The 12,717-nt window shown below is 41.5% G+C and overlaps 1 protein-coding gene across 2 annotated transcripts in view; it reads right to left on the bottom strand.

Annotated features, from left to right (window-relative positions):
* Window positions 1-547: 547 nt before the first annotated feature.
* LOC143416637 (uncharacterized) overlaps window positions 548-12,717 on the bottom strand; it is a 42,947-nt gene continuing 30,777 nt past the window's right edge. For both annotated transcript variants that reach the window (XM_076882077.1, XM_076882078.1), the window contains exon 4: window positions 548-12,663. In XM_076882077.1, coding sequence (XP_076738192.1) covers window positions 12,031-12,663 — 633 coding nt within the window. In that variant the 3' untranslated portion in view covers window positions 548-12,030. The remainder of the gene's footprint in view (window positions 12,664-12,717) is intronic.

The following is a 12,717-nucleotide window of genomic DNA, read 5'->3' as shown; positions in this document are numbered from 1 at the left end:
AAAGAAAACAAAGAACTTAAACACAAAGTGTTTGGAGCTAATATGTTCCCAAGCTGCTCTTTTTGAAATGGCAGAGGTACAGTGGTGTCTAACAGCACACTGTGGAAGGCAAACATGTTATTGTTGGATGAAACTTCATGAATCCTTTGTAGATTTGAGCTGTTGGAGCCTTTCTTTTCTCTTCAGGTGTACAGATGCTGAGGAGGCAGGTGAAGCAGGTGGAGCTGTTGTGATGCTGGCAGAGGGTGTGTCTTAGTAACTCTGTGAGGCACAACTGGATCCAACATTGTGGATGTGTTGATGTTGGAGCCATTAAGAGTCTCTGGCCACACTGTAGGATTTCCCTTTGATCCACTGTGGGGGCATTTTGGAGTCTGTCAGTGAAACTCTTCATGTTTGTGTTTGACTCCAGTTTATAGAAACAGAGAAATGTGTCATGCTTTTGTTCGGCCTCCACAAATACACACATTTGTTCATTGGTTGGACTTTTTGGAAGGAGACACATTGAAAACCATGTTAATAAGATCTTGTTGTTTCCTGTGGATCCGACACAGAGAGTGGACTTCAGACAGAAAGCGTGGAAGAGATTTTAGAGGCCGTGTGTGGCAACAGGACGTTTCTGTGTGTTTGCTGATCTTACATGTGGAAAACAACACGTGATGTTTGTGAAGTCCTACAATGATCATTGTTCTCACAGCATTTTGAGTGGGAACAGTTCAAACTGGGAGTAGTGGGAGTTATTTACTGATTGAAACAAGCTGAATGTTTCTGTGACGATGAAGATCAGCAGCTCAGCTGATCAATGAACTGACATCTATCAGTCGTTTCATGAGATGAAGTCATCAGCAGACATTTGTTCTGACTGTGTGATGAATGTCAGAACGTCAGGGCTCTGCTTTAGTCACTGCTTGATGATCATTGGCTCATTGTTGAATCCAGGGGCCCAGTCTGACCTCTGACCCTTTGCTGCAGGTCTTCTGTGTTATCTCCACTTTCATGTCTGATCTTCTGCTGTATCGTCCAAAATAAACATCTGGATCATTTCCAACACTTCAGCAGATCTTTAGTTTGGGCAGTGCAGCACAGAATAACACATATTGTACTATACTGCCCACTTCCTGATCTTATTGGATCTGTGTGTGAGGTTGGTGAAGGAAACACATGTTTACTGAGTGAGTCGCTGCCATTAGGAACTAGTTTTTATATCACAGCCTGGAAATCACACAGGACCATTTCTGCAAGTGAAAAGTCGTCATTGGAGGAAAAAAATTGTAGAGTTTGTGCAACTGAAGAATTGTCCCAACTACATGTGCTGCTGACCTTTGACCTTTCCTTTAGGTGCACAGAGGAGTCTGTGGAAACATCCAGAACTGAGGCAGTGCTACAGATGCTTCAAATAAAGTGGTGTATTATCCATGTTTTCTATGGATCACATCCAGTATCCTGATCTAACGAGCCCCCTTTTTGTGGATTTTAGAGCCTCTGACTTTTGCTGCGTCTCATTTCAAGCACATGAGCAAGAAGTGGATGAAGAAATGGGGCGAGTGGGGTCAGTGTGGTGCACGTCAGCTGTGCTCACACATGCTTTCACAAAGAACATGTGTGTTCATTGGCAGCATTAAGGTGCACTTTAGTCTTCATAATAATAAAGTATTCTGACTTTATTCTTCTGAATCCTCACAGTCATGTTGCAGCTCTGCTCTGCTTTAAGAACATGTTCTACCAGGATGTTACTTTCCTAAACGTGTTCTCCAAATGTTCCAAAGACTTTGTTCTAAGTCGTTCTACATGATGAAACATCCACACTAAGTTTAAGAAGGACACACAAACACCATCTGTCCTTTCATCATGTGTACAAACGTGTTCAGATGTCAAATGTACCGTGAATGGATGCAAATGTGGATCGTTCCAATAAAATGAGACAGTTTTGTAAGTGGATCCCAGTTTGAAGTTCATTAAAACCTATAAGAACATGTTATTCAAACCAATTTTATCCAACAGGAAGAAGCATCAGGGGAACAGGAAACATTCAAACATGTTTACTGTAAGAACTGCACAAAGGAAGGAAACACAATCCTACACACGAGCACTTTAAAATGGACATTTAGCTTTTCAAACATCAGGGAGCTGCAATAACAACACTGTGCCCATTCTGATCAGACTGAAAGATTTATAGAGATTTATCCATGTGCTGCAAAAGGATTTGATATCAACATAGATGCAGATTAGCAGGAGCATTTTCTTCATATTGATTTAGAGTTCAGTACCAGGAATATGTAGAATTAACATCTGTGTGCATGACGAGTGATGAAAATTCAAAGTCAGGCTTTCAAAGGATGTCAGAATTAGTGTCTCTATCTGTGACTGTCCCAGAGGAACCTACCTGAGGGATTATTACAGATCTGTCTATATAGAAAGACTTGCATTGATTCACAGTGTACAATTCTTTCTACCGTATTTTCACGACCATAAGACGCACTGTGCTAAAAGGCGCAGTCTCAGTTATGTGTGCCCTTACTGTATTTAATACACACATAAGGCGCACTGGACCATAGGGCGCATACAAGTACCGTATGCGTATTTAAAAATAAAGCGGGAGCAAACCTGAATTCGGTACCTTACTCACATTTCTATTGCCGGTAATCGTCATCATCAACAACACACAAGCATACAAGTGTGCATATTTAAAAATAAAGCAGGAGCAAAACAAAGTTTGGTACTCACATTTTTATCATCAATCAAACCCATCGAAGTCCTCATCCTCTGTGTCTGAATTGAACAGCTGCGCTAAATCGCCATCAAACATGCCAGGTTCACTGTCTTCACTGTCAGAGTCACTTTCTGTGCTGTGCGGCTCCTCGGAAATGATGCCGGCTTTTGCGAAAGCTCGAACAACAGTGCCAGCAGCCATGTTAGCCCAAGCATCTACAATCCATTGGCAAATTGTAGCGTAACTCGCCCGGCGCTGCCTTCCACTCTTGGTGAAACTGTGGTCTCCATCGGTCATCCATCGCTGGATGTGTTTGTCGCCAATGTGTTTGCTGCAGTAGGAGCGGAAGATGGCCAGCTTTTCCTTATAATCCGCTGGAAGTTGCTGCGCTACCGTACTCCTGGTCCGGATGGAAAAATGGCACCGTTTCATAAAAAGTGAAAGTGAAACTGCTTTTAGCCGAATGGTGACCGTCGAAACGCTTCTCCCGCTCGTTCTTTGCTCGATAATCGCCTTATGTCCGTGGAAACTCAGCTGCGTATTCTTGACCTGTCGGAGCTTGTTTTCCAGCTTCCTCTACTTGCGAACCATCGATTCATTAACCTTAAATTCTCTCGCCGCTGCTCGATTTCCATGTTCCTCCGCGTAGCTGATGGCCTTCAGTTTAAACTGTGCTTCGTAAGCGTGTCTCTTTGCCATTTTCAGGGTTGTTAAAACAACGATGTCCTGCATAATGCACATACCTGTTCTTTTATACAGGTATGTGCGATTGTCCCGGTATATACGATCAGCGCCCACACTTCACCCTTTAACGTTCTCATGGTGTTCTCTACTACGTCCTCCTTACAACACATAGGGCGCACTGCGCTATAGGGCGCGCCGCACTTTTTGAAGAAAATCTAAGACTTTTAAGTGCGCCTTATGGTTGTGAAAATACGGTAATCTATTAACATCTTCCTCCAAATCCCGTTTCTGCTGTTTAATAACATATGTCTGAATACAGACAGTGGAAAAATGTCAGTTTTAGTTTTACTGGATCTCAGTGCAGCATTTGATACAGTTGACCACAACATATTACTCAAATGACTGGAGAACTGGACAGGTCTTTCAGGAACTGTACTAAACTGGTTCAAGACATACTTAGAAAACAGGAAATACTTTGTATCAATAGGTAACTTCACATCTGAGCAGACAAGTATCACATGTGGAGTTCCCCAAGGTTCCATCTTGGGACCCTTTCTGTTTAACATTTACATGCTCCCACTGGCACAGATTATAAAGAACAACAAAATAAACTGTCATAGCTATGCAGATGACACACAAATATATATCACAATGTCACCAGGAGACCAAGGCCCCGTACAATTTTCTCCAGCTAAACAAAAACAAAACTGAGGTAATAGTCTTTGGCGCCAAAGAAAAACGATTACAGGTCACCAGAGAACTTCAATCTATACATCTAAAAACCACAAACCAGGCGAGAAATGTGGGTGTAGTGATGGATGCAGACCTAAACTTAGAAAAACACATTAAGACAATAACAAAATCAGCTTACTATCACCTCAAGAATATTTCAAGGATAAAAGATCTGATGTCTCAACAGGACCTGGAAAAACTAGTCCATGCATTCATCTTTAGTAGGCTTGACTACTGTAACAGCATCTTTACAGGTCTACCTAAAAAATCAGTCAGACAACTACAGCTCATTCAGAACTCTGCTGCTCGAGTCCTCACTAAGACCAAAAAAGTGGACCACATCAGTCCAGCTCTGAGGTCTTTACACTGGCTGCCTGTCCGTCAGAGGATAGACTTTAAAGTTCTGATGCTGGTCTATAAAGCTCTGAATGGTTTAGGACCAAAATACATCAGTGACCTCCTGACCCAGTATGAACCTTCCAGATCCCTCAGGTCATCTGGATCCGGTCTTTTATCAGTTCCCAGAGTCAGAACCAGACACGGAGAAGCTGCATTCAGCTTTTATGCTCCTTATATCTGGAACAAACTCCCAGAAAGCCTCAGATCAGCTGAAACACTCAGTTTATTTAAATCCAGTTTGAAGACTCACCTGTTCTCAGCTGCATTTGAATAAAGCACCAAATCCACACTTTTAAGCTTAAATTTCAAAACTTACATTTAACTACTGATTTTATCTACTGTTCTGATCTGTTTTGATTTTATATACTGTTTTGTTTGTTTGTTAATTAGTTAGTTAGTTTGTTTGCTTGTTTTAATCAATTTTAAATCATGCTTTTTATTTGTTTTTGTTTCTAATGTCTCTGTAAAGCACTTTGAATCACCTTGTTGTTGAATTGTGCTATACAAATAAACTTGCCTTGCCTTGCCATCAGAAGGGCTCAAACCTCCTGCTGTTTCTACTGGACCATAAATTCTACTTTATGATGATCTTCAAAGATAAAAACGTGAGTTTATTTGTGAACTCTGTGAAATGTGTCTGATGTTTAGTTTGAACCAATCCTGTGTCAGCTGCAGCCACATCATTGCCACACATACAAATGGGTTCGTTCCTGTTTAGACCTGCTGGCTGTCAATGGGCTTCATTCCATTTCATTTCAGCCATTTCCGGTGGTCGGCTGTGATCTAAACTCAACATGGCTCCTGTGTTAGAAGAGCCTCTGATTTTAAACTTTGCACATTTAATAGTTTCTTTTCAACACTGTGGAGCTACCAGCCCAGTATATGTAGCCCACAGTAGATGGAGTTATCAAGCTGACTGACAAACATCAGGACTCATGTGATCCCTACATGTGGACCTTTCACAGATGGATCCAAGTGCAGATTCAACTCTGCATTACATTTGACTTCAGCTGTTACACACTTTCTAGCTGTGTCACTTCCTGCTTTTTGGATCAGATAGTTTAATCATGTCCACAAATGTTTGGCTGCATGCTTTTATCATCTATATTTCCAGTCTTCATACAGCCGATATTTCATGTGAACTCCAACCTGCCAGCTGCCATCATGTTTTCAGGGTTCATTCAGTGTTGAAATGTAGGACAAACAGCAGCACATGTTCTCTAAATGTTTGCAGTCATTTTAAATGAAGCTGATTCTACATGAGACGTTTTCCACATTTACTGTCTTTGAACAGAGAATAATAAAGCCATCAAACAAATACAGGCTGTGCAAACACAAACTTCTGTGGTGCATTTGATGACCTGCAGAGGAGAACAAGTCGGGCTTTCCAGCCCTAACACAACCTCTTTGTTCTCAATACTACAAAACCTTCAAAGGCTGATATGCAAGTTTGCATGAATCACCAACACAGTTGTATTTGTTTCTAGTATAATTATAAATAAGCTGATCAAATATCTGCTGACTGATTAGATCCAGTATCTATTACAGATGAACAGGATATCACAGCACATGTTGTTAATCCGTCATATCAAACTAAACCGTGTTGCTGGTGTAAATATCCTCCAATAAAGTCAGATGAGGGCTACTGTTGCCAGGTAACGATGAAGACCAGCTCTCTCCTCGGCTTCCTCCACTACACGCTTCCCCCACGCCAGTCTCCTCCGTCACTATAAAGGGGAGAGTCATGAGCTCCATCACCCTCACCTGTGCCGTCCAACGTCCCGCCACCAGCCTCCACTGCAGCAGGCCAGAGACCACACCCCTGCCACAATAAGTAAAAGTATATCCTTGCTGTACCCTTAATGCTAAATGTGCTAAATTAACCGCTGCCTTTGCCCCTTTGGGATTATTCTTACGTCACTGGGATGTTGACCTTTGACCTTTACATTAGAGAGATGGGCAGACATAATTAGTGTATGAATTTTAAAGTAACAGGTAATAAAGAGAGTGTAGCAAATGTAGTCAGGTTTATTACTCTGTATCACACATGAGTGCCCGAGGGAGGCGGGGCTGACTGGGGAGACACAGGAAACAGAGAGACAGGGCTGACTCGACATGAAACGATGAAACGTGGGACACGGGAACAGAAACTAAACACAGGCTGAAATGAACACTGAGGGAGGGAGAACTAAGATTACTGAGAGCCTGATAAATAAGAAGAACAAAAACCAAGAAAAACAAGAGTCAAAGAAAACCAAAAACACAAAGCATTGGGCCAGGACCCACTGCTGTGACATTTATATGTGATAAAAACATTAAAAACTGCTCAGGGCCCTATTTCAGGAAGCTGGTTTAGTGCAAACTCTGACTAAGTACACCCTGAGTTAATGAAAACTCTGGGTTTTCGGTTTCACAAAGCGAGTTTAGATTAATCCTGAGTGAGTCACTATGACGACACACTCCGTGAAGCGACCTGCCCCCTAGCAGGTTTACTTCAACTAACCCTGACTGTCCCCGCCTCTTTGTCGGAAACCTGACTGTAGGAAGTGTCAGACATGGCGTGTCCCTTCCTTGAAGAGCCAGTAGATGTTGAAGCACGAATTCTCCGCAGAGCTCTCCGCCGGGAGAGAGTAATTAGAGTGCGTTTGGACATTTTACCATTCCCTGATGATTTCCTGTGTGAACGTTACCGTTTTCCAGCACAATCTATAATTTACGTGAATAACATCCTCAGGCCTAATATTGCTCATGTGACACATCGCGGACATTCTCTCAGTTCTGTACATATTATTTGTATTGCACTTCGGTTTGTTGCAAACGGGAGCTTTCTGTATAATATTGGTGACGCTGAGCACGTTTCCAAGGCTACCGTCTGTCGGGCAGTCAGGAATGTTACAGTTGCACTGAAACGTCTCCTGTACTGGTTTGTGGTGTTCCCCGGTCATAGACCCACAAGATTCATCAAAGAGGGATTCCACAAAATTGCAGGTATCAGGATGAACAAAACTTAATTCATGATGTGGTGATATTTGAACTACCACTTAAATTCTACATTTATTCCCACGGTTCCCAGGCGTGATTGGCTGTATAGATGGCACTCGCATTCCAATCATTGCTCCTTCAGTAAATGAAGGAGACTATGTGAACAGGAAGTCTTTCCACAGCATTAATGTACAGGTACATAGTTCCCTGTAGCATTTCAAACTAACAAATTATACCATTATAGTAATGGATGCTAATTTGTGTTCTCTGCACTGTGAAGATCATATGTGATGCTGCCAACATTATCACAAATGTGGAAGCCAAGTGGCCAGGCTCTGTGAGTGGTGGTGGTGGAGGACCCCCACCTGTTTTTCGGGCCTCCGCTTTTTTTCTGTTGGCTATAACGGGCCACATTTGAGCATACAGAGTAAGCAAATATGTACTTGTAATGTGCTCAGATAATTTCAATAAGTGCTTACAGAAAGAAAATTAATGTAGCCTCTAACTGCAATTGATTTACATAGGACAAACAGACCAAGCACTATGGCTCATAATACAATTACACCTTACCTGTTTGGACTATATTTTTATATTTCATTTTTACTTGCTGCCAGGAACGTTTGGGGCCTGTTGGGTTGCACCTGCGCTCAAATCACATCACAAAATCAAATGTATAGAATAAAAAATAAAATAACATATAATAAAATAACGTGTTAAATGGGTGGAAATCCCTAGATCAATGTTTAAATTAACACTCACGCATTGACTCTGTCGGCTTTGTTTTGCCATGCATGCTCCCTTTCTTTTGCAGCTGAGGCTGTGTTACTTTTTTCCGCGGAATTTGCATGTTATCGGCATATGCTGCCATCAGAATTTCGGCGTCAAGCGCTGTAAAATACATTGACCGCGCCTTCTTTCCCTCCGTCTCCATGGTGACTCGCTTAATCTGTGCTCCACTAATCAGGGCTTTATGTATCCTCGTCCGCGCGCTTGACTTGGGGTTAAAGCAACTCCGCGTTGATTGAACTACTTGTTATCGGCCTTTCTGAAACCGAATATTCCAAGTTGGACAGTTCGGGGTTACTCAACCCTGAGTATCGTTTTTCACTCTGAGTTTTCTAAACCGGCTTCCTGAAATAGGGCCCAGATGTTCAAATCTTTCTACGTATACTTTAGGTTCAGCTCTCCAGCCTGGCATTTGGTTAAGCATGATTCAAACATTTGATTTTGTTTAACTGGTTTTAATTATAGTTACTTTTTGTGAACATTTGTTGCAGCATTTAAAAATACATCATTTATTTTCAAACTTTTATTTGATTTGATTCGTCTCTATTTTTTGAGGCAACTGAGGTCCTTCAACATCTGCCAGAAAATGCTGAGGATTTTCTATGAGTCTGTTGTGGCCAGTGCGATCCTCTATGCTGTTGCATGCTGGGGGAGCAGGCTGAGGGTCGCAGATGCCAACAGACTTAATAAACTGATCCGTAAGGCCAGCAATGTTGTGGGGATGGAGCTGGACTCCCTCAAGGTGGTGTCGGAGAGGCGGATGCTGTCCAAGATAAAGACAATGTTGGATAACACCTCCCACCCACTCCATGACATGTTGGTCAGTCACAGGAGCTCGTTCAGTGAGAGACTGAGATTACCGAAAAGCACCACTGAACGACACAGGAAATCATTCCTGCCTGTGGCCATCTCCCTGTACAACGCATCCACTTAACACACTGTTTGCTGCTACAGCTACACATGTTTCTTTTCCAAATATTTATTTATAAGTGACTTATGTATGTATGTATGTATGTATGTATGTATATATATGTATATATTGTACTATTCTTAGTTAGCGTATTGTCTGTCTTGTCTTAATGTTGGTTTAAAATGGAGCACTGTAACAAAAAATAATTTCCCCCAGGGATCAATAAAGTATTCTGATTCTGATGATTCTGATTTAGAGCATCATATTTGACCAACGTAAGATCATGAGCTTTATTAACTGATCAAAGTCTCTTCTTTCATCTTCTGTATCATTCAGTTTGCATTGGTAATGCCCATTATTGTAATGCTTTTTTAAGACCAGCAAAACTTTATTTCACTTTGGGTTAGCTGGGATAAGTGATGGATGGAGGGAATTTTACTTCAGCCACAGAAATCCTAAACAGGAAGGAGGAGCAGAGTTACAGTGGATCACTATCCAGCAGGGAAACAGTTCACACATTAACATCAAATTCATAAAAGTAACGGATTATGTTCACAGATAAAAGCCACCAATAAGAGTAAACTGCAGCACATAGGTTATAGCAAGGTAAGACTGTACCACCATGATAAAAGACACCAATAATGGAAAGATAGCAGAGAATTTAATACAATAGGTCACTGCAAGCAAGCCAGCATTTAACTGGTAGAAAAGGCAAGTTTAAACAGATATGTTTTGAGCCGTGATTTAAAAGAATGAATAGAATCAGACGCCCGGATGCCAATCGGGAGATTGTTCCACAGCTCCGGTGCAACTAGAGCAAACGATCAATCACCTCTAGATTTCAGTCGAGATCTGGGCTGAACCAACAGTAACTGTGAGGATGACCTTAAAGCCCTAGCAGGAGCATATGGGTTTAAAAGTTCCTTAAGATAGCTTGGTGCAGTGTTATTGGTAATTTTAAAAGTAAACAACAAAATTTTAAATTGAATACGATATTTGACAGGCAACCAGTGCAGATCAGCTAGGACAGGAGTAATGTGGGCAAACTTCTTGGTTTTAGTTAGAATGCGTGCTGCAGCATTCTGAACTGTCTGTAATCTATGTAAAAGGGTAGAGTGGAGACCACAATAAAGTGAATTACAGTAATCTAGCCTTGACGTTACAAAGGCGTGGATGAGCTTTTCTAGGTCTTTATACGGGATATACTGCCTGGCCTTAGAAATAAGGCGAAGCTGGTAAAAACTGGATCTGACAACAGCAGACACTTGTTTATCAAGTTTAAATGAGCTGTCAAATAAGACACCCAGATTCCTAACAGTGTCAGAGAAAGAACTAGTGAGAAAACCCAAGGCATCCCGAAGTTTGGCACGAAGGGCATTACTACCAAAAATCATAATTTCAGTTTTCTTATCATTAAGGATAAGAGTGTTTGCCAAAAGCCATTTCTTGACCTCACACATGCATTCTCGAAAGCTATTCAAAGACAGAGCAAGATCATCGTTTAACTCAAAATAGATCTTGATATCATCCGCATAATAGTGAAAAGCAATGTGGTATTTCTCAAAGATAGCACTTAAGGGAAGCATGTACAATGAGAAAAGGGTAGGGCCTAACACAGATCCCTGGGGGACACCGCAGCAAACAGGTACAGCCGAAGAAGAGGATGTGGCCAAATGTACCGAAGAGAGCCGATTGGAGAGGTAAGATTTAAACCAATCCAAGGCAGCGCCCTTAATGCCTACAGTGTGCTCTAGTCTCGCCAATAGGATGTTATGGTCAACCATGTCAAATGCCGATGAAAGATCCAATAGCACTAGGACAGAGGGGTGTCCATTGTCAGCCATTAGTAAAAGATCATTGAAAACACGAAGCAGCGCTGATTCAGTGCTGTGATGTTGTTTGAAGGCCGATTGAAATTTATCATTTATATTATTCTCATCCAGGTAGATCTGCAGTTGAAGCAGAACCACCTTCTCAAGAATTTTAGCCAGGAAGGGAAGCTTAGAAATCGGCCTATAGTTGGCAAAATCACTATGATCAAGGTTCCTTTTTTTTTTAGAACAGGTTGAATTATAGCTTATTGTTTGTTTGAATTATTGTTTGAGAGCTGAAGGTACATAGCCAGAAAGCAAGGAAAGGTTCAATATGGACAATAAACAAGGTCCAATTGCATTAAAACAATCCTTGACTATACGGGATGGAAGAACATCATGTACAAAATTAGTATTGTTCAGTTTATCAATTAGACGCTTCAGAGTAGAGAGTGAAACGGGTTCAAATTGATAAAGAGTAGCAGAACAATCAGGAATAGACATACTATCAGTCACCAAAGGAAGAGTAGATTTAAGAGATAAAACTTTATCTAAAAAATAGTTTGAAAATTTTTCACAAAGACCCGTGGAGCACGGCAGTGGCATAGAAGGGCAGGGGTTCACCACAGAGTTAAAATTTTTAAATAGAATTCGAGGATTATCACCATTAGTGGTAATAATTTTAGAGAGAAAAGCTGCTTTAGCCATTCTGGCAGCAGTTTGGAACTTCGAGCGGCTAATACGTAAAATGTCATATGATGACTGGAGTCTATCATTCCTCCACTTCCTCTCATCCCGCCGACATATACGTCGTAAAGCACGAACAGAATCATTTAACCAACATTGTGAGTAAGTTCTGGGGCGTTTCATTTTGATAGGTGCAACAATGTTAAGAATCAAGGAACAGGTAGTTAAAATCTGTATTAAGATCTGTATTATATAGAAGTTCATCCCAGCAACCAGTTCAGTTCAACACAAGTTTAAATGATTCTATCTGAACTCTGTGGAGCCTGATCTCAAGCTTTTTGAGTCTGACCAGAGGATCTTTCTGTGTCTTCAGATTCACTGTGATCCAGTGATGGGAGTGATTTCAGCCCTGAGTGATCGCGCTGATGTTTGCACAGAGCAGACAATGAGGTGAATGTTTGGGCACATTGGTAACAGTGAAACAGTTTATTAGTAACGTGGGATCGTTTGTGTGCAGAGTATGAACTGAGATTCCTGAAGCTCTTGTCACACTGGTCACAGCTGTAGTTTCCTTCCATGTGTGCACGTTCATGCCTGTTACGATGACCTGACTGTGAGAAGCTTCTCTCACAGTGTCTGCACTTGTGTGGTTTCTCTCCTGTGTGGACTCGTTTGTGTGATTTAAGCTGACCTTCAGTGGTGAAGGATGACCCACACTGATCACAGAGGTGCTTTTTAACCCCACTGTGAATCAGTTCATGTTGTTTTAAGTGATTTGTTGTGGTGAAGCTTCTCCCACATTCTTTGCAGTATTTCAGTTTGTCTCCAGTGTGTCTATGTTGATGTACTTTTAGGGTCTTTTGCCGACTGAAAGTTTTTCCACAGAGGTCACAATGAAAGTCTTTCCCACCACCACAGTGATGACAGGGTTGAGAACTGGATCCATCTGTGTCGCTCTGCTTCTAAACAAAGACACAAAGACAGTGTAAGTCAGTCCTTCAACATTTGTATCCTGA

The sequence above is a fragment of the Maylandia zebra genome, linkage group LG3 (genome assembly GCF_041146795.1).
Source record: "Maylandia zebra isolate NMK-2024a linkage group LG3, Mzebra_GT3a, whole genome shotgun sequence".
Classification (NCBI taxonomy): domain Eukaryota; kingdom Metazoa; phylum Chordata; class Actinopteri; order Cichliformes; family Cichlidae; genus Maylandia; species Maylandia zebra.
The sequence above is the reverse complement of the archived record's forward strand: the minus strand, read 5'-3'. Positions and strand labels throughout refer to the sequence as shown.